The sequence below is a fragment of the Oncorhynchus masou genome, chromosome 9, assembly GCF_036934945.1.
Source record: "Oncorhynchus masou masou isolate Uvic2021 chromosome 9, UVic_Omas_1.1, whole genome shotgun sequence".
Taxonomy (NCBI): domain Eukaryota; kingdom Metazoa; phylum Chordata; class Actinopteri; order Salmoniformes; family Salmonidae; genus Oncorhynchus; species Oncorhynchus masou.
In genome coordinates this window covers 78,244,164-78,265,451 of record NC_088220.1, presented here as the reverse complement: position 1 = coordinate 78,265,451, position 21,288 = coordinate 78,244,164, and the positions used below count along the sequence as shown (strand labels likewise).

The window sequence follows — 21,288 nt, the reverse complement described above, 5'->3', positions numbered from 1 at the left end:
TACAGTGACTCAGCCTGGCAATGAAGGGGACTTAAAGGAATAGTTTAACCCAAAACTAAAGTCTCCAGGCCACCAAAGTGGTCTTGAATCTAACGGAGGTATGAAAACTGAAGATTTTAAAGTGAACCATTCAGATGTTACGACACAAATCTTTCAAGGTTACCATTCAACACTCTGGGGCTTAAAACTAAGTACATGAAGTTGGAGTGAAGAAAATCAAGCAGGCATTTTCCTCATTAATTTGAAGGACATTTTGTTTTTCAATCTTTATTATTTACAATAAATCAGAGATAAAACAGTTAATTGGTTTGTATAATTGTCTCATCTTTATCTGATGAGGCGAAAAGCTCATTTATTTCCAAATTCAATGTTTATCAGTTCAGGAGCACATTTACCTAAATGTGAAAGTGTGGTTTATCGGTCTCCAGTCTTCTTCAGTATGACACACCAGTTCCCCTGGTCGTGGTAGCTTCTCTGTATGGCCACCCCTCTAACCCTGACACACAGCTCCTCTAGCTCCCCCTTCTGGAACACATGGTAGTAGCGGTGAAACACTGGGCTGGGAGCAGGGGCCTGGGCTTCAGTGGCGGGGTCTAAAGTATTTTTGGAGCCTTGTTCCCCCTGCTCATCCCCTCCTCTCCCCTGGTTACACCCTCCTCTCCCTCCACCCTTGAGGTGCCAGGGCACCAAGAGGTCCTGGGAGTTGAAGGCAGTGCGGTTGGTGTGAACGCTCAGTTTTGCTGGACTCTCTGTCTCACGGTGGACCTTGGTGCAGTCCGTGGCTATGCCTGAAAAATCCTGTGCTGTGTTGTGGGCGTCTGTGGTATTGCCTGTAAAACTCTTTGACTCCTGGTTGTTGTGGTCCGTGGAGTCGCCTGTAGGACCCTGTTGTCTGGTCTCTTTGAGATATTTGGACTTCTGCTTGTTATATTCCTGTTCCACAGCCCACACATAGATCAGCGCCTGTCCTCCAGGCCTCAGCAGGCGAACAAGTTCCTCAACCACAGCCTGCCTCCGCTTCTACACACACAAACACATAAATAACTCAAACTACTACACTCGACTAAACATGAAATAAGATATGTTTTAGTTCATGACCACTGACAGCTTGATAATGAAATAATCTCAATGTGAAATACAGAAATCATTAAATCAAGTTGAATTAAATGACTGAAAGGAAAGCATCTGTGTCGGTGTGTGTGACCTGTGTGGAGAGGTGGTGTATGACTGCAATAGAGATGCAGGCATCACAGGTGTGTGTGTGACCTGTGTGGAGAGGTGGTGTATGACTGCAATAGAGATGCAGGCATCACAGGTGTGTGTGTGACCTGTGTGGAGGTGGTGTATGACTGCAATAGAGATGCAGGCATCACAGGTGTGTGTGTGACCTGTGTGGAGAGGTGGATGACTGCAATAGAGATGCAGGCATCACAGGTGTCCTGTGTGGAGAGGTGGTGTATGACTGCGAGATGCAGGCATCACAGGTGTGTGTGTGACCTGTGTGGAGAGGTGGTGTATGACTGCAATAGAGATGCAGGCATCACAGGTGTGTGTGTGACCTGTGTGGAGAGGTGGTGTATGACTGCAATAGAGATGCAGGCATCACAGGTGTGTGTGTGACCTGTGTGGAGAGGTGGTGTATGACCGCAATGGAGATGCAGGCATCACAGGTGTCACTGCGTAGAGGTACATTGAGGGCATCTGACACAAAGACCCGGAAGCCTCTTTCAGAGCAGATCTGGACCAGAGCACTGCTACGGTCACAGCCCACCTACACACAGGAAGAACATACAAACACACACAACTTTATTAATCCATATAGCCCATACGCCGCAGAAGGTAGCCTACTGTTTAGAGCATTGGGCTAGTAACCAAAAGGTTGCTAGATCGAATTCCAAGGTAAAAATCTGTCGTACTGCACCTGAACAAGGCAGTTAACCCACTGTTCCTAGGCCGTCATTGTAAATAAGAATGTTCTTAACTGACTTCCCTAGTTAAATAAAATTAAAAATAACACACATGCAACACTTGCATTTTAATCTAAACTTCCTGATTAGTAATTACTCCTTTTCCACAGTGTTCTGATTAAATAGTGAGAGGAATGAACACAACTACTGATTATAAACCTCCTATATGACCCCAGCAAACCCCATTACTGGCCTGCCTTATCGAGAGAATCATTAACTTTCACATCCTCATCAAAGTCACCCAACTTCTACCGCATAATGAAAACTATAGCCAGACTAGTCATCCGCAACAAGTCACAGCAGAGCAGGTGATGAGAGAGCGAGGGAAATTGATAGCAGTAATAATCTTTTGAATAAAACTCTTGTTCAGGGGAGAAATGTAATTAAGCTTCATGAGTCATTTGCTCCAGCCTATAAGGAAGGGACTGGGGGAAGGCTGGAGGAGAATTTCAGATATTCTGTTTTATCGTGCGCGCACACGCCACGAAATACACACTCACTCTTGCTCACACACAGAGACAGACACACAAAGGTCAACATTTGCATTCAATTCAAAGTAGTGACGTTATCACTATTAGAACGGCTGAGGGGGGAGACTGCAGGTATCCTAATCCATTTTCACAAAAGTAGAGTAGCATTCACAAGGCTTCGCTATGCCGGGAACATCGTGTAGAGACTGTTTTGGAGTCTTTGAAAGCCTATATGGTATATCTAAAGCATAGTCTGAGTACCAAGATAAAGGAAAAAGTTTTGTTTTATACAAATAATAAATGTTTACAAAAATAGTGTAGCGTTTATAACTGTCTATTTTCTTCATCAGGCTTCACCCAGCTGAGACGTGTAGAAAAGTCAGAACACATACATGATAGATAATGGAAGAGCGAGAACAGAACAGTAGGGTCAATAAACAGAACACTCTCTTCTATAGATAGTGTTAAAAGATGGAAGTATTTATGAATTACCCTCACAGATCCCCCTTACCGCAATCACATCCGGGTTGACGCCCAGGTACTTTCCATTCCCACAGCCCACATCAGCGAGAATGCTTCCTGGTTCTAGGGAAGACAGGAAGTGACACACGCGTGGCCAGGGAGAGTGTCGAGTGCTGCTGAAGTGACAAGCGATCTCCTCGTACACGTGGTGCACAAACTCCGCCTCCAGACGGCAGGCGTCAGTCTGGCTGCGAGGGAGGAAGGGGGGCGAGGGAGGGGCAGGAGGCTGCTGGCTGTCACAGGCCGAGGGGTGACCTGCACAGAAGAAAGACCGGGACAAACGGGTCAGCACAGGTAAAGGTACACACAGAGACACATCATTCCCATCTGCTTTGAACAAATCAAAGAGCTCACCACAGTCACATGGTGTGCGGCGCACCTTGCGGAAGGTGAGAGAGGTCCTGGTGCCCCTCCTACTTAGGGTGAGGTTACTATGGTTACTGAGGTCAGAGGTCACTGCAGCAGGGGATTTTGGGTCACAGGCTGGCACCACATCAAACTTCCTGGGGGTTATCCTGGAAAACCACAGAAAACACTCATTTAACTGGAAAGTTTCCCCAAATGTTGGTTTCCTTACTCTATCAGCAGTCAATAATCAAGGTAACGACATCAATCCATGCTTTTGGTTTAGTGTCCATGGTACTGTTTACACATACTAACATTTTAGCATTTGTGGCACAAATCCTACTCAAGAAATGTGTTTATTGTTAGCATTTTTCACACATAATGTTCACATCCTCCATACGTGACTGTTGAGCTTCATAATAGATTTGAGATACTCTGGATGTTTTGAACCCGAAGCGTGGATTGCTGTCATACCTGTCCCTAGACTGTTAATGGTGGAAGGAAACCAATGTCATTTTGTAATTTGGTTGAACTGTCCCTACACCCACTGGTCTCACCCGCTTCCTTTACCCCCACTCTCTCTCTCTCCATCTCTCTCTTACCAGTGGGTCCATAGGTATCAGCTCTCTCCCTCCCCATCTCTCTCTTACCAGTGGGTCCACAGGTCTCAGCTCTCTCCCTCCCCATCTCTCTCTTACCCGTGTGTCCACAGGTCTCAGCTCCCTCCGTCCCCATCTCTCTCTTACCAGTGTGTCCACAGGTCTCAGCTCTCTCCCTCCCCATCTCTCTCTTACCTGTGTGTCCACAGGTCTCAGCTCCCTCCGTCCCCATCTCTCTCTTACCAGTGTGTCCACAGGTCTCAGCTCTCTCTCCCTCCCCATCTCTCTCTTACCCATGGGTCCACAGGTCTCAGCTCTCTCCCTCCCCATCTCTCTCTTACCAGTGGGTCCATAGGTATCAGCTCCCTCCCTCCCCATCTCTCTCTTACCCGTGTGTCCATAGGTATCTGCTCTCTCCCTTCATCACCAGGAGACTGCGCCGTGGCAACACTACGGCAACCGAGCGGCCTTCAGGATGACGAAAATCCATCACCGTCTGCAATGAGAGATAAATGGAACGAGAGGGAGACAGAGAGATGGCGAGAGAGAGAGAGTGACAGGATATAATGGAATTTCAGACACTGCTGAACCAGTGTGTTACAAACCAGGAACAGATCACAACATTCTGCTCCATGAAATCACAGGCCTTACTGATATCTACATGCTCATACACACACGATCTGGGCTCTCTTCCTCCTCTCAGGTCATCTGGGGAGTATCACCCCATCAACAGAACCACTCAGCTGTGACCAAATCAATCCAGAACCAGACAGCTTCTCTATGCTACAACCCCCAGCAATTATTCACACACACAAACACACACAATGTTTACTGATTCATTACCTTTTCCTGACAACTTCCTGTTGAATGATTACTGCAGAGGAAACAAAGATATCCTCCAGTAGGTCTAACCTGTCAGTCCAGATAACCTACTGCACTACAACGTCAGAAATATTAACACATACCTACATGTACATACTACCTCTGTACCAGCACCCCCCTGTTTATACTGTTCTTTTTCACTGCTCCTCTTTAATTACTTGTATCCATATTTTTTTAAACTGCACTGTTGGTTAGGGGCTCGTATGTAAGCATTTCACTAATATGACTAATAAAATTTGATTTGAGTAGAAGCCTAACTATCGCTTACTATTCATTTCTACTGAACATTGCCAACCACTCAAAACTGTCAACTAGTACATTACAACTAACAAAACAGAGACGTCCCTCCATCACAAACGCTCACTCAACACTGCCTACCACAGCTTCAGAGACAAGGATATGTTTTATATTATACCAAATTAACTATCAGTCAAGTCAACTTCTCTCCTATCAGTCTGGGCATAAAACTTCCTTTCACATGGAGAAGTTCCTTATCATTCTGTCAGACACGCAGCTCGGTACTCTGTCTGTAATTGATCTTGTGTTGTAAGAGAGGCCGTTGCTAATGGTACCACTGCAGGAGCAGAGGAACTGAGGTTTTGATTTATTTAACCAGGCAAGTCAGTTAAGAACAAATTATTATTTTAAATGATGGCCTAGGAACAGTGGGTTAACTGCCTTGTTCATGGGCAGAATGACAGATGTTTACCTTCTCAGCTCGGGGATTCGATCTAGCAACCTTTCGGTACCTGCCCCAACGCTCTAACCACTAGGCTACCTGCCACCCCAAACAGATGAAGTGTCGCATCCTCTAACCCTGTCGTATCTAAAGCAGCCTCCCTGTCTGCCCCCTCCTGTCAACCAGTCATTTACTGACCGTGTCTGCCTTGTAGCTGTGACAGGGAACAACTTCACAGGCATATGGAATCTCTTCCTCCTTCCAACATCTGTCTTTGCATTTCTTTCATTAATTCACCAAAAAGTAGCAGTCTTCAAAGACACGCATCATTAACTCAGTCTATGAGACGGAACTCGCCACTGTAGTTTGTGTGTGTGTTGTGTGTGTGTGTGTGTGTCTTGCGGGATCCTAAGTAGCATTGTGAAAAGAAAGGTCTTAAACATAACTAACCCTCCATTAGACTGCAAAACCTTTACACACACACGTGCAAACTCACACTTCCCCATCCTCAATCCTTTAATTAGACTGCTACAGTAACACGCTCACAAAAACTCTGAAAAGCTTTTTCCACTGCCTTGAGAGAGAGACGGAGAGAAAGGGTGGGGGACAGAGTATAGACTTAATGTTCTGTGAGGACATTAAAACAGATTGAAGATGTACCTTAGCCCCCAGGCTTAGGGAGAGGATGAGGTCTTCAAAGGCAGAGTGAGTGTCCACATGAGGAGGAATACCTAACAGCAACACAAATAAACCATAAGCTCAATGGTATGCCTTTAAACACCAGCACTATTAGCATGAGTTATCCAAACATCAACCAGTACAAAGGTCTATAAATTCCCTCTGAATAACTGACATAAGGATTGTGTTCATTTCCAGTTCCACACACTTCAGTCGGATTCTACAGCAGCATTGATTCTACCTTCATTGTCCTCTGCCTTCTGACAGCAGAGCACGCTGCCCCTGTGTGGTCAAGGAGGGTACTACAGCTGCTGGATGAGATGAGACTCACCTTGTCCAGACTGGTACTGGTTCACAGTCAGCTGGTCTGGCATGACTTCTGTGTGTCTGTCCCTCACACACCTCTCCAGCACAGGGACACACACCTGGGGAAGACCTGGGAACAAGACCACAAACATCAATTTATAGCATGGGAACCACTGAATATATTCCATACACAAACACCATACAATATTATGATGGTCATAGGGACTGACAAGTCACACATACCTCCAGGTAACGGTTTGTCTTTGTCCACGTTGTTGTTGTCATAGCGAAACTCGTAACCAAAATGCTTCACTCTCCTGTGCTTCAGGACTTTCTGCACTGGAAGACAACAATTATTAGCCCGTGACTGAAACCTGCACAGGCACTGACAGTTGGTTGATTGGTTGTTTGGGGACCTACATGGTGAATATGTAACATACAGTCTGGATGTTTTTATTGTCATTTAGCAGATAAGGTTATCCAAAGAGACTTATATGATCAATTAGGGTTAAGTGCCTTGCTCAAGGGCACAGACAGATTTTTCACCATGTCGACTCAAACCAGCGACCTTTTGGTTACAGGCCCAACACTTAACTGCTAGGCTACCTGCTGTGTGACAGTGCTTGATTCTGGAAATGGTCCTCAAGTCCTATACAAGCCAAATGTTGAATAAAATGTATATTTGAACTTACTATGCCAATTGTCCATGGTATTAGTCCTTCAGCTGCTCTAAATTTGAGACAAAATATCTACTGGAAAGTATTGTTTGCCTGACTTTTCAGAGCACCGGTACTGAAGTTGACGTTTCTATTCCCTGGCAGAGGCGCAAAACCATGTAAACACCCAGAAGACTTTGGTTAGTATGCATGGTTCGCATCTGTGTATCTCTGTCTTGTCCAGGTGCCTCCAGTCATGAGCAAACATCTGTTTTAATTGCCACACACATAGACCCGTGTTTTGAAGTTGGTTGAATAATACTTTCCTGTGGATATTTTGTCTCAAATTTCAACCAGCTGAGGGACCAACACCACAGACAAATAGCAGAGTAAGTTTAAATATATTTTTCAACATTAGTGACAGATAAGGGACGTTTAGGATCGTTCTATATAAATGTGTGTGCGTTTCCACATAACTTGTAGACGTCGCCACATTCTGTCACTAGTTGATTGGTTGACTGATTGATCAGAAGGAATAACACATATTTAAAATATCTGAACAGGGCCCATGTGTTGTGTCTGTGAAGGAGTGGTTTAAATCCGACTGCTCACCAGTGACATCCTCATCGTGGGACGTCCAGTCTATAGCATCCAGCAGGAGAGCCTCTTCCTCTGGAGACACAAACTCCTCAACCAGCACCAACCCTGGGGGGAGGTCCACACACCCCCACAACTCACTGTCCACTGCAAGGAGACAGACACAAACACAAGTTACAACAGAGAGCATACCACACACACTATTTTTTTATTCTTCAGATCTGACTGAGTCAACTATGGTGACCCCCACACACACCTATTTACCTGTGTTGACATAGCTCAGGTACAGTGTGACAATCTGGTCCCCACACTGCAGCTGTCGTCCGTTGAGGGCGTGTCCTCTCTGGGCGCTGATCTCTGACCTGTAGGTCACTAGGGCGTAGGGTTTGTGTGGGGGCATAACCAGGATTTCCACCTCGCCGACCTCTCCCAGCACGTCCTGGAGCTGCTCACGGCTCACACCGTTCCCTAGCCCACCATTAGCCACCACCAGGCTCTGCAGAGAAACATCAATGTAGCTAGCATTAAAGTCCTAGACCGTGTCTGTTATTTTCCCAAATAGCTACATAGTCACATTGCACAGTATATAGCTATTGTATTCGTGTTCAGTCTACTTTATAAACGTACAGATGTGTTCTTGCTGTCAAGCAGCTAGCTACAGGTGCTAGCTTCAGTAGCTAACACGTAAACTAGCTTACTCTCCCCGCAAAACAAAGACTGCCGTTATTACCTTGGTGGGCTGTGATACTGTGCTTATACCCTCATGTTTCAGTAAAGTATGACTGGCTTTGATTTGCTTTCGGAGAAGTTTCTTCTCCTCTTTACTTCTCCTGACAGCTTTCACGTTTTCAGAGCAGGACTCCATGGTGTAACAACTAAATACGTCCCCACTGCTACACAGACCTGAGAAATGCTTCCGGAATTACGTAAAATACATATCCAGGCGTTGTTGTAATATCTGGAATGCGTCAGCAAAACCTAGGCAAGAGGAATGCGCCTCATACAGTCGTGTTCCCCTAATCAGACTTTGCGAATGCATGCCAGATCTTACAACCCCTGGATAGGTATTTTGCGGTTCAGGTAATCACATCACATGCTACAGCGAGCTGGTGCTAGTTTTGCTAACACCAGTCTCACTCTAAATTCTTGATTTGTGTATAGTCATGTGGGTAGCCTGTCAACCAGGGTATAATCTGTTGCTAGACTACACAGTTGATGACATTGCACACAATCATTGGTTGATGCATGCAACGCCTGAGCAAGGGAACCAATCATAGGAATATGACGCCAGACTGCCCAGTTGATGACGTCACACGGAACCATTGGTTTTTGTTTTGTATTCCCAGCGTGATTGGTCCCTGAGCCCATAGGAGTTGATTTTGAAATGTAAAGACTTCCATTTTCTAATCTGTAAGAACGCAAAAGGGCTGAAACGCTTTGGTGTTACTTTTATCATCTTCCACTGTCCTCAAAGAGTTGCTGAATTTTCACTTCAGTTTGCTCCTCAATTCATTCACCTCGAAGAGCGTGATAATGCCATTGTTCCCTTCACATTATTCAAATTATTTATTTGTTTAATTTAAATTGATGCACTTACATTAAAGTTATTATTGGTACCAGGTCTACTGACTCAAATTGGACTACAGCTACTTGCATGTGTTTGATTTGTGAAGGATAGTGAACTGGGCATGGTGAATCAGTCTTACCTAAGGCTTAATGTTGGGTTTGCAGGCGACTGCCGATTGACTGATCTTCAACGATCCTTGCGTCTTAAATAACTTACTCATTATTATTTGTAGATCAGTCATTCTGTCTCAATTTCCCCATGATACATTATGGTTTTGAGATCCTTTTGTTGGTTAATTTCTTCAACACTTTGATGTTTGTAGAAATATTAAAATAATGAATGAGACTATAACACAATTGATATGGTTGGAAAAAAATCCAAAGAAAAACCAACCAGAACTGTTATTTTTTGAGATCCCATACTTGTTCAATGGAAAGCTATGGGACCTATGCAATTCCAGCTCCCAGATTGCAATTCCTATAGCTTCCACTAGATGTCAACAGTGTTTGTTCAAGGTTTCAGGCTTGTTTCTTCCAAAACGAGTAAGAATTTTGAGTTTTGGTACAGTCACAGTTGGAAATCAGTCTGTGGGCGTGCGACGAAGAGGACGTGCACTTGCTAATTTGACTTTTCTTCTACTTTTCTATAACATACTTCTTTCTGTATGAAATATTATAGTTTATTTTAAATTTTAGGGTACAACAAGCATGGTCGTTTTGTTAGAAAAAAAAACGTCTTTATTTCCCAAAAAGTCAGTTTAGTTGGCGCCAGCGATTTCAGTAATCCACTCGTTCGACATGCAGACAAATGGTAGGTCCCCACAAGGATAGACGAACCAACACACACACACACACACACACACACACACACACACACACACACACACACACACACACACACACACACACACACACACACACACAGCAGGCAGAAGGGGATTCTGTACTCACATTTGAGTGCTGGAACACAGGTTTGTCACCTGGGAACCAACACCTGGTCACAGTACACTGTACACAATCAATAAGACAGCAGGCAGAAGGGGATTCTGTACTCATGGTTTTGAGGGGCTTATTTGAGTGCTGGAACTGTAGTGTATTCAGGTTTGTCACCTGGGAACCAACACCTGGTCAAAGTACACTGTACACAATCAATAAGAATGTGTACATACGCTAGTGTAATTATGTATGTTTTCCACCTGTCCAATGGCATCACTCCATGTTGATATTTCCCAGAACACTCCATCAGTGCTGTCTGTGGCGGCAGCGGGACACAGATGCAAGCCCTCCATAATTCCAGTAAGAGACAGTCCCCTGGATTATATTAATCCTCTTGGAATGCCTATGGAATCCTGGAATGAGAGCGGCTCGGAAAACTCTCTCAGCAGTCCTGCTGTGACCCCTGTGTGTGTGTGTGTGTTTGTGTTTGTGTGTGTGCGTGCGTGCGTGCGTGTGTGTACATGTGTGCAGTGTGTGCATGCAGGCGTGTGTGTGTGTGTGTACATGTGTGCAGTGTGTGCATGCAGTGTGTGTGTGTGTGTGTACATGTGTGCAGTGTGTGCATGCAGGCGTGTGTGTGTGTGTGTGTACATGTGTGCAGTGTGTGCATGCAGGTGTGTGTGTGTGTGTGTGTACATGTGTGCAGTGTGTGCATGCAGGCGTGTGTGTGTGTGTGTGTGTGTACATGTGTGCAGTGTGTGCATGCAGGCGTGTGTGTGTGTGTACATGTGTGCAGTGTGTGCGTGCAGGCGTGTGTGTGTGTGTGTGTACATGTGTGCAGTGTGTGCATGTAGGCGTGTGTGTGTGTGCAGTGTGTGCACATGTGTGCAGTGTGTGCATGCAGGCGTGTGTGTGTGTGTGTGTGTGTACATGTGTGCATGTGTGCAGTGTGTGTGTGTGTGTACATGTGCGTGTGTGCATGCAGGCGTGTGTGTGTGCGTGTACATGTGTGCAGTGTGTGCATGCAGGCGTGTGTGTGTGTGTGTACATGTGTGCAGTGTGTGCATGCAGGCGTGTGTGTGTGTGTGTACATGTGTGCATGTGTGCAGTGTGTGCATGTGTGCAGGCGTGTGTGTGTGTGTACATGTGTGCAGTGTGTGCATGCAGGCGTGTGTGTGTGTGTGTACATGTGTGCAGTGTGTGCATGCAGGCGTGTGTGTGTGTGTGTACATGTGTGCAGTGTGTGCATGCAGGCGTGTGTGTGTGTGTGTACATGTGTGCAGTGTGTGCATGCAGGCGTGTGTGTGTGTGTGTACATGTGTGCAGTGTGTGCATGCAGGCGTGTTGCGTGTATTTATGGATTGACCAGAGGGCAGGTTTAGCAGCAGATTTGTGTTAACAATATTCTCCTTAAGCAGCTGTCGAATGTATAGCTAGTTGTGAAGTTAGCTGTTGTGATCTGTAACAAGTTAGCCTGTCAGTTATTACAACAACTGTTGTTGTTTCTGAAATGTATACCCCATGACAGTGTGTGACAAACTAATGTTCTTTCAATATTAACTAATGTCCTGTAACACTTAGAAGGCACGCCAATACACCGCCGATCACCAAAGCACAACATGATAACAAGTCACTATCAAAGTCAGTGTGCAAATATTGCTCAATCGCAGCACTACTAAACATCCAACTGGGTCGTTCCACCAATTAAGTGCCTTTTGAGTAATGAATTTTAAATAGTTTACTTAACCTAATTCTAACATTCTGTCATAAAGAGCTTGCAAGTTATACATTTCAAGTTTTATTGTGCATGTGACAATAAAACTTGAAGTTGAACTAAAGAGCAAATGTTCAACTCAATAAAAACAGTTGTTCCCATCTCTAGCAGTTGATAAAACATATTTTCTATCGTAAGTGCCTATTAAATGCCCCCAAAAGTAACAGGGTGGACCGTAACAGGGTTGAAAACTTTATCTTAAATCAGCCCGAAATCCCCCTGTGACAGGGGGAATGGAAGCTGGTTGTGTGCAACAGGAAGGGACAATTGAATACAAGCTTCACAATAAATAAAACATGTTAATACATCTCTAGCCTGTTTATCTATGGGTAACAGGGTTGACATATTATACACCACCTGCTCAGTTTCCCACCACAAAACACCATAAAATGTCCATAAAGAGTAAAACCAGTTCACCTGCTTTTAAACTGCGATTTGACTATCAGATGTTCAATGTGTCTTTTGATTTGTATTTTTAAGGAATAATTTCACCATGTTAAAATGAGAGTTTAGTTTATTTAACAGGGTTGACGTTAAAATTCGGGATAGGATTGGAATCACTAATAACATTAAATAATTCATTCATCATTCATATTAAAAATCAGATTTATTGAAATTCAATGTGGTCTATTTTAAAGGCTGCTTAATTTAATATAACAGGCTTGTAAAATGCTATATTTCCTTTTAGTGCCCATGTGGCCCACTAAAAGGATACAGGGAGTCATAGAGGTGAATTGTGTGAGGTGAATCTATACTCCAGCCATTGGTTATTGTGTGAGGTGAATCCATAACCAAGCCATTGGTTATTGTGTGAGTTGAATCTATACTCCAGCCATTGTTTATTGTTTGAGGTGAATCTATACTCCAGCCATTGGTTATTGTGTGATTTGAATCTATACTCCAGCCATTGTTTATTGTGTGAGATGAATCTATACTCCAGCCATTGGTTATTGTGTGAGGAATTCCATAACCAAGCCATTGGTTATTGTGTGAGGTGAATTCATAACCCTGCTATTGGTTATTGTGTGAGTTGAATCCATAACCCAGCCATTGGTTATTGTATGAGTTGAATCCATAACCCAGCCATTGGTTATTGTGTGAGGTGAATTCATAACCCAGCCATTGGTTATTGTGTGAGTTGAATCCATAACCCAGCCATTGATTATTGTATGAGTTGAATCCATAACCCAGCCATTGGTTATTGTGTGAGTTGAATCCATAACCAAGCCATTGGTTATTGTATGAGTTGAATCCATAACCCAGCCATTGGTTATTGTGTGAGTTGAATCCATAACCCTGCCATTGATTATTGTATGAGTTGAATCCATAACCCAGCCATTGGTTAATGCATGAGGTGAATCCATAACCCTGCCATTGGTTATTGTATGAGTTGAATCCATAACCAAGCCATTGGTTATTGTGTGAGGTGAATTCATAACCCTGCTATTGGTTATTGTGTGAGTTGAATCCATAACCCAGCCATTGGTTATTGTGTGAGTTGAATCCATAACCAAGCCATTGGTTATTGTATGAGTTGAATCCATAACCAAGCCATTGGTTATTGTGTGAGTTGAATCCATAACCAAGCCATTGGTTATTGTGTGAGTTGAATCTATACTTCAGCCATTGTTTATTGTGTGAGGTGAATCTATACTCCAGCCATTGGTTATTGTGTGAGGTGAATCCATAACCAAGCCATTGGTTATTGTATGAGTTGAATCCATAACCAAGCCATTGGTTATTGTGTGAGTTGAATCCATAACCAAGCCATTGGTTATTGTATGAGTTGAATCCATAACCCTGCCATTGGTTATTGTATGAGTTGAATCCATAACCAAGCCATTGGTTATTGTGTGAGGTGAATTCATAACCCTGCTATTGGTTATTGTGTGAGTTGAATCCATAACCCAGCCATTGGTTATTGTGTGAGTTGAATCTATACTCCAGCCATTGTTTATTGTGTGAAGTGAATCTATACTCCAGCCATTGGTTATTGTGTGAGGTGAATCTATACTCCAGCCATTGGTTATTGTGTGAGGTAAATCTATACTCCAGCCATTGTTTATTGTGTGAGGTGAATCTATACTCCAGCCATTGGTTATTGTGTGAGGTGAATCTATACTCCAGCTATTGGTTATTGTGTGAGGTGAATCTATACTCCAGCCATTGGTTATTGTGTGAGGTGAATCTATACTCCAGCCATTGTTTATTGTTTGAGGTGAATCTATACTCCAGCCATTGGTTATTGTGTGAGTTGAATCCATAACCAAGCCATTGGTTTTGTGTGAGGTGAATCCATAACCAAGCCATTGGTTATTGTATGAGTTGAATCCATAACCAACCATTGGTTATTGTGTGAGTTGAATCTATACTCCAGCCATTGGTTATTGTGTGAGTTGAATCCATAACCAAGCCATTGGTTATTGTGTGAGGTGAATCATAACCCTGCCATTGGTTATTGTGTGAGTTGAATCCATAACCCTGCCATTGGGGATGGCGCCGACAGAGATGGCCGCCTCACTTCGAGTTCCTAGGAAACTATGCAGTTTTTTGTTTTTTTTACGTGTTATTTCTTACATTAGTACCCCAGGTCATCTTAGGTTTCATTACATACAGTCGAGAAGAACTACTGAATATAAGATCAGTGTCAACTCACCATCAGTGCAACCAAGAATATGACTTTCGCGAAGCGGATCCTGTGTTCTGCTTTCACCCAGGACAACGGAATGGATCCCAGCCGGCGACCCAAAAAAACGACTCAAGAGGGAAACGAGGGGTCTTCTGGTCAGACTCCGGAGACGGGCACATCGTGCACCACTCCCTAGCATTCTTCTCGCCAATGTCCAGTCTCTTGACAACAAGGTTGATGAAATCCGAGCAAGGGTAGCATTCCAGAGGGACATCAGAGACTGTAACGTTCTTTGCTTCACGGAAACATGGCTCACTGGAGAGATGCTATCGGAGTCGGTGCGGCCAGCGGGTTTCTCCCGCATCGCGCCGACAGAAACAAACATCTTTCTGGTAAGAAGTGGGGCGGGAGCATATGCCTTATGGCTAACGAGACGTGGTGTGATCACAGAAACATACAGGAACTCAAATCCTTCTGTTCACCTGATTTAGAATTCCTCACAATCAAATGTCGACTGCATTATCTACCAAGATAATTCTCTTCGATTATAATCACAGCCGTATATATTCCCCCCCAAGCAGACACATCGATGGCTCTGAACAAACTTTATTTGACTCTTCGCAAACTGGAATCCATACATCCTGAGGCTGCATTCATTGTAGCTGGGGATTTTAACAAGGCTAATCTGAAAACAAGACTCACTAAATTGTATCAGCATATCGATTGCGCAACCAGGGCTGGCAAAACCTTGGATCATTGTTATTCTAACTTCCGCGACGCATATAAGGCCCTACCCCGCCCTCCTTTCGGAAAAGCTGACCACGACTCCATTTTGCTGATCCCTGCCTACAGACAGAAACTAAAACAAGAAGCTCCCACGCTGAGGTCTGTCCAACGCTGGTCCGACCAAGCTGATTCCACACTCCAAGACTGCTTCCATCATGTGGACTGGGATATGTTTCGTCAGACAACAACATTGACGAATACGCTGATTCGGTGTGCGAGTTCATTAGAACGTGCGTTGAAGATGTCGTTCCCATAGCAACGATTAAAACATTCCCAAACCAGAAACCGTGGATTGATGGCAGCATTCGCGTGAAACTGAAAGCGCGAACCACTGCTTTTAATCAGGGCAAGGCGACTGGAAACATGACCGAATACAAACACTGCAGCTATTCCCTCCGCAAGGCTATCAAACAAGCTAAGCGTCAGTATAGAGACAAAGTAGAATCTAAATTCAACGGCGCAGACACAAGAGGTATGTGGCAGGGTCTACAGTCAATCACGGACTACAAAAAGAAAACCAGCTCAGTCACGGATTCAAAATCAAATTTTATTTGTCACATACACATGGTTAGCAGATGTTAATGCGAGTGTAGCGAAATGCTTGTGCTTCTAGTTCCGACAATGCAGTAATAACCAACAAGTAATCTAACTAACAATTCCAAAACTACTGTCTTATATTAAAGTTATTGTGTGAGTAGAATCCATAACCAAGCCAATGGTTATTGTGTGAGTTGAATCCATAACCAAGCCATTGGTTATTGTGTGAGGTGAATCTATACTCCAGCCATTGGTTATTGTAAGAGTAGAATCCAAGCCATTGGTTATTGTGTGAGTTGAATCCATAACCCAGCCATTGGTTATTGTGTGAGTTGAATCCATAACCCAGCCAAAACACAACATGCATATTTTCCTAGCATGCCTCATCTCTAATTCTTATAATTCAAAGAATGAGTATTGTATTTAGAACTACTGTAATCCAGCCCAGACAATGGGCTTTAAAAATAACACTTGTGTCCCCGATCCCCTGGGTCCTACCCTCATCAGCAGAGGAGGTGTGTGTGAGGGCCCGCATGTGGTTGCATGTCAGGTTCCATTGTCAGGCTCCAGAGGGTTCGGCTCCACCCCACGGCCCAAACATCCAGAAACTATATCTGAACCGTGGGCTGTCGATTGGCAGGAGGTTACTTTAGGGGTGGACCCTGGCCCTCAGGACTGTAGAAGACAGACGGACAGCTCTGAAACACCGACCACAGGACGACAGAGGACCGTTGCCTGTCACACCCACCACCAGACCCAGCCAGGTAAATGCCCAATGGCTGACATTTTATACTGTCTAGATAGACACACTGTAGATATGGAAGTGTTTGTCAAATTACTTACTCTTCTCTGCATCTGCAAATACAGAAAGGAATCTTGAAGCTTTGCCCTGGAGGCAGAACTGAATGATTTCCACTACATTAGGGTTAGCTGTGTTGTTAAGGTTAGTGTTATTGTTCATCTAGCTCTCACAGTCTCATGTCAGAATTAGATGTTCATCCATGTTTCTCAAACATCACATTTCGAAGTTGTTCCAAATTTCACATTTCAAAGTGATAAAGGTTAAGTTTGGACATTAACTCCAAGTGTTTTCAGTTAGGGTTAAATTTAGGCATTAACTCCAAATTATTAAGGTTTGGGATAGGCTTACATTTTTTTTTTTACATCAAAAACAACTTTCTATTGCAGGATTCAAACTTGCAACCTTTGGAATTATAGGCAGATCCTTACACCCATTTGCCATCCCCCATCTACAACGCCAGAGCAAAACCGAAACGTACCAGAAGGTAACAGCGCTCACTGTTGCCCCTAGTGGATGACATCTCCCGTTGTCCTCAGACAACATGGATGGATGTAGAATACAGACGAGTATCACGGATGACCTGGCTGTAAGGTTCGGGTTAGGTTTAAAATGAGTTGTTATGACTTTGTGCCTATGCCAGCTAGTGACCATTCTGCAGAGCTGCCTTCGGGGCAAGATTCCTGACAATAAATGCCAACCTACTACAGAAAGGGTAGGAGCTAGAGGACGGAGCAAGGCAGGGACAGACTGGTCATAGGGCAATTCTGGCAAAAATGTCAAATGGGTTAGTTCACCTTAAGCCTAGTGGGCTTGTCTAAACTCTAAGTTTGGCACAAAATTATCATTATTCAGCTAATAATGGGGGCCTCGAGATAGAATGGGCGTAAATGCCCAGGTCTTTTATCTGGTTCCAGTCTGTCCCTGGAGTAAGGTGTTGTTTTGGGATACAGTTTTAATTTGTCACCAGAAAATTCAAGGTCAACATCTTCCCCCCCCTTTCAGATTACACCTTCAGAGACTTTTGCCTCCCTGACAGAGTGACCTGCCCTCCCAAGCAAGGTGTGAGGACCCTCATCCTTCCTGTCTCCACACATTCCCATTCTTCTTCTCCTCTGCTGCCGCACCTCTCAGGGCAGAATGGACCGGTCTGTGCAGGAGCTGTTTCTGAACTTCACAGTAGTCTTGATCACTGTGCTGCTCATGTGGATCCTAGTCAAGACCTACCAGGCCTGAACCACCAGGGGACAGATACAGGGGGAGAGAGATGAAGGGCTGAGAAATGGGGGGAACTGGGTGGTACATTTCAATACAGTTACTGCAGTTGCAAACCATCTTGAAAGCTTATTGGGCAACAGGTAGCCTAGTGGTTAGAGAAGTGGGCCAGCAGCCCGGGTTGCTGGCATCATCCTAGATGCCATTGCCTGCTGCTGTGTCTTTGAGCGATGCACTTGACCCCCTACAATTTCTCTGTGGCTGATCCATGCATCTGACCTATTGCTTCCAGTCCCTCGTGTGTGTTTGTCTCAGGGGTTTGGGGTGTGAGCATGAAGACACATTTCCATTAACGGGCAACATAGCAAATGGACAATATAGCGAACGGACAATAAAATACAATACATCTTATATTATCTTAACTCTGAAACATAGCAGTTGCACATGGTCCCTGAGAAATGAAGTGAATACAAGAAATTGAAAGGTATAGATATAGCTTCACTGCTTCAGCTGTCTGCTAAGAAAGACATGCAGTTCCTCACTCCTGCCTCTTAGAGGGACTGTTGTTTTAGAGATGAGTTGGCAAGCATGCTGTTTACACGCTCTACAATAAAAATAACTGTTATTGTACCCAAAATGTTTTCTCTTGTTTGATGCATCCAACATTATGTTTTAAATAATACATGTGCACCCAAATCATGAAAGTTTGCAGAGCACACACCCTACCTACATTCTTTGAAAATGTAGGAGAACCCCTTTTTGGTTCCAGATAGAACTCTTTTGGGTTCCACGTAGAACCATTTTGGAGTCCATTTAGAACCCTCTGTGGAAAGGGTCCTACATGGAACTCAAATAACTCAAAGGTTCTTCAAAGAATAATCCTATGGGAATAGTCAAATAATTATTTTAGATTCTAGACATCACCTTTTTTCTAAGAGTGTAGAGAACTTCACCTGGACTACCTGTTGATTGTGTGATGATGAAACAATAACAAACAAGCTGTTTGTTTTGGAAGCTAAACCCCTTGTCTTTATACTCAGTTAGGCCATGGAAATCAGCATTAAAACACTTATAAAGCACACATGTACAAATATACAGTATAGTATTTTTATTTGATTGAACAAAAAATAATTTATTAGTCCTATGCGCTCTTATTGAGCGTGCACTTGTATTAGTCTAAATCGCTTGATAATTATCTGTTTTATTTCATTAGTTCTTAGACAGTATATCAGTGGATTGATCATGGGAGGGAGCAGGCTATACAACATGATAATAACAATACGTAAATCAGTGCTGAATCTAATGCCGATATTACTGGCCAGATAAATAAAACACCTGGGGAGATAATACAGGGCAATGATGATCAGCTGACCACTGCAGGTAGAAAGGGTTTTGAGGCGGCCTTGGGGGCTCGCAATCTGAACAACTGCCACAATAATAGAGCAATATGAGAATATAATGAAAGCAAGAGGTCCCAGTAATACCACCATTGCTACAACAAAAGCAGGAAAACTATAAGGAACCCTATCAGTGCATGCAAGCGTTGTTATAGCGATATGATCACAGTAGCACTGCATGATTTTGTTTGAGTCACAGTAAGGAAGAGGATAGGCCCTAATTACCATTGAAAGAGAGGGAAAGTGTGCAAGCACCCACGCAGTGACATTGAGTATATGAATAGTGGAGTTGTTGATAATCATTGGATATCTGAGCGGGAAACAGATTGACACGTATCGGTCTAAAGCCATTATCAATAGGAGAAGGCTAGTTACGGATCCAAAATAGTGAACTAAGTACATTTGCAAAAAACAACCAAAGAAAGAAATTGCTCCTGTCTGAAACCAATATCTGGCAATAATCTTTGGTAAAGTGGTGGTGCTGAATAGCACGTCAGACACAACCAGATTCAAAATGATAAAATACATGGGTTTATGGAGAACGTTATGAGTTGCAAACAAGAAAATAACAACAACATTTCCTATTAAAATGCAGCAATAAACGAGGAATAATACAGTTGAGGCAAGACCGTAGAACTCTGGCTGAAGTCCAGGGAACCCAACGATGACAAACGCTGTCACAAAGCTGTGATTCCTCACTGACATGGTGATGTGTTCTCTTAGAACCAACACTGGAAAATAATTAACATTTATGTTATAGTAAATTATCCATCATTGCAACCTAGAGCAGCCTAAAAGTTTTTATCAGGTTTTTGTCAAATCAAATGTAACATTGCTCATGATACTGCAGTGTCAAATCCTAAATTGACATTTGCATATGTGACTTTCATGTAAATCATGCATATTGTCAGAAGAAGATTTTAACAAAGAAATGTTATGATTGCAGATTTCATGTTGGGATTTGGCCCATTGTACATTTACCAATAATTATTTCAGCTCACAGACAGAAATGTTTTACAATGCCAACAATCATAATATATATGTATAATTTTTAGTTTGTAAATAACCATCAGTAAACCTTTGAAAATGATAATGTATAATTTGTTCATTGGTATGATTAATTACATGTGAATGTATTGACTTACATAATGTTTAACCAGGACCTTTAAAGCTATACTAATCATGAACAACAGGCCTTATGCATGGATTTACTAAATGTAGGAGGAAACAAACAAAGCAATAATATGTGTAAGAAGTTTAAAAGCAGACATTCAAATAAGGTGTTGGCAAATCAAATGAGAAACCAAGTACCTTTATCACTCATCATCCATGTTCTCAGTTTGATACACCAAAAATCAAATACATTGTGTTAGAAAAATGTCCTTACCTCCATTACAGTAAAGTGAAGACGAAGACACTTCCTGAGAAGCTCTTCACCAAAGATCTTTATGCTCACAATTTATCTACTAAGTGACCGAATAATTTATGATGACGTTGACAAGTTCTGGAGATGGCAAAGCCACAAGGGGAAAAACTACCCAGTGAGCTAACGCAATACTCTTTCTACAACAAGAAACCCAACATGCTGTGTCTGTGTCAATCTAATGAAATGTGTTCCCTACTGAGCAGGTTAAACAGAATCAAGGCCTTCCTTGTATGTACGTTTTGGATTTAAAGGTAGGATTTGGTACTCAGTGTCTATTGTTGTAGGGAATTCTGAACATAATAAAACATCCTCTGATTCAAAACAAACGTAATCGTCGGCGATACCTGGCAATAATCTTTGGTAATGTGGTGGTACTAAAGAGAATATCAGAAACAACCCGATTTAAAATAACAAAATACATAATGTTCTTCGTACAACAATAAACACTAAATGCAATATCTGTGTCAATCTAACAAGGTGTTCGCTACTGTTACACAGCGTTATGTCCATTTTGGCATTGAG

General features: G+C 43.2%; 3 protein-coding genes across 3 annotated transcripts; 1 reads left to right on the top strand and 2 right to left on the bottom strand.

The window, feature by feature from the left end:
* Nucleotides 1-237: 237 nt before the first annotated feature.
* Nucleotides 238-8,746, bottom strand: alkbh8 (alkB homolog 8, tRNA methyltransferase). The gene is made up of 11 exons (XM_064975242.1): nucleotides 8,432-8,746; nucleotides 7,966-8,197; nucleotides 7,717-7,848; nucleotides 6,692-6,787; nucleotides 6,474-6,578; nucleotides 6,125-6,195; nucleotides 4,293-4,399; nucleotides 3,314-3,474; nucleotides 2,949-3,214; nucleotides 1,622-1,771; nucleotides 238-1,020 (listed from the first exon to the last, which is right to left on the bottom strand). The coding sequence occupies exons 1-11, from the start codon at nucleotides 8,564-8,566 to the stop codon at nucleotides 415-417; spliced, it is 2,061 nt and encodes a 686-aa protein (XP_064831314.1). The 5' UTR covers nucleotides 8,567-8,746; the 3' UTR covers nucleotides 238-414.
* A 9,122-nt stretch (nucleotides 8,747-17,868) lies between these two features.
* Nucleotides 17,869-18,273, top strand: LOC135545098 (sarcolipin). Its single transcript, XM_064972739.1, has 2 exons — nucleotides 17,869-17,958; nucleotides 18,259-18,273. Exons 1-2 carry the CDS (start codon nucleotides 17,869-17,871, stop codon nucleotides 18,271-18,273), a joined length of 105 nt encoding a protein of 34 aa, XP_064828811.1.
* Nucleotides 18,274-19,094: 821 nt separating this feature from the next.
* LOC135545097 (olfactory receptor 2AT4-like) lies at nucleotides 19,095-20,045 on the bottom strand. Its single transcript, XM_064972738.1, has one exon. The coding sequence runs from the start codon at nucleotides 20,043-20,045 to the stop codon at nucleotides 19,095-19,097; it is 951 nt and encodes a 316-aa protein (XP_064828810.1).
* Nucleotides 20,046-21,288: the final 1,243 nt, after the last annotated feature.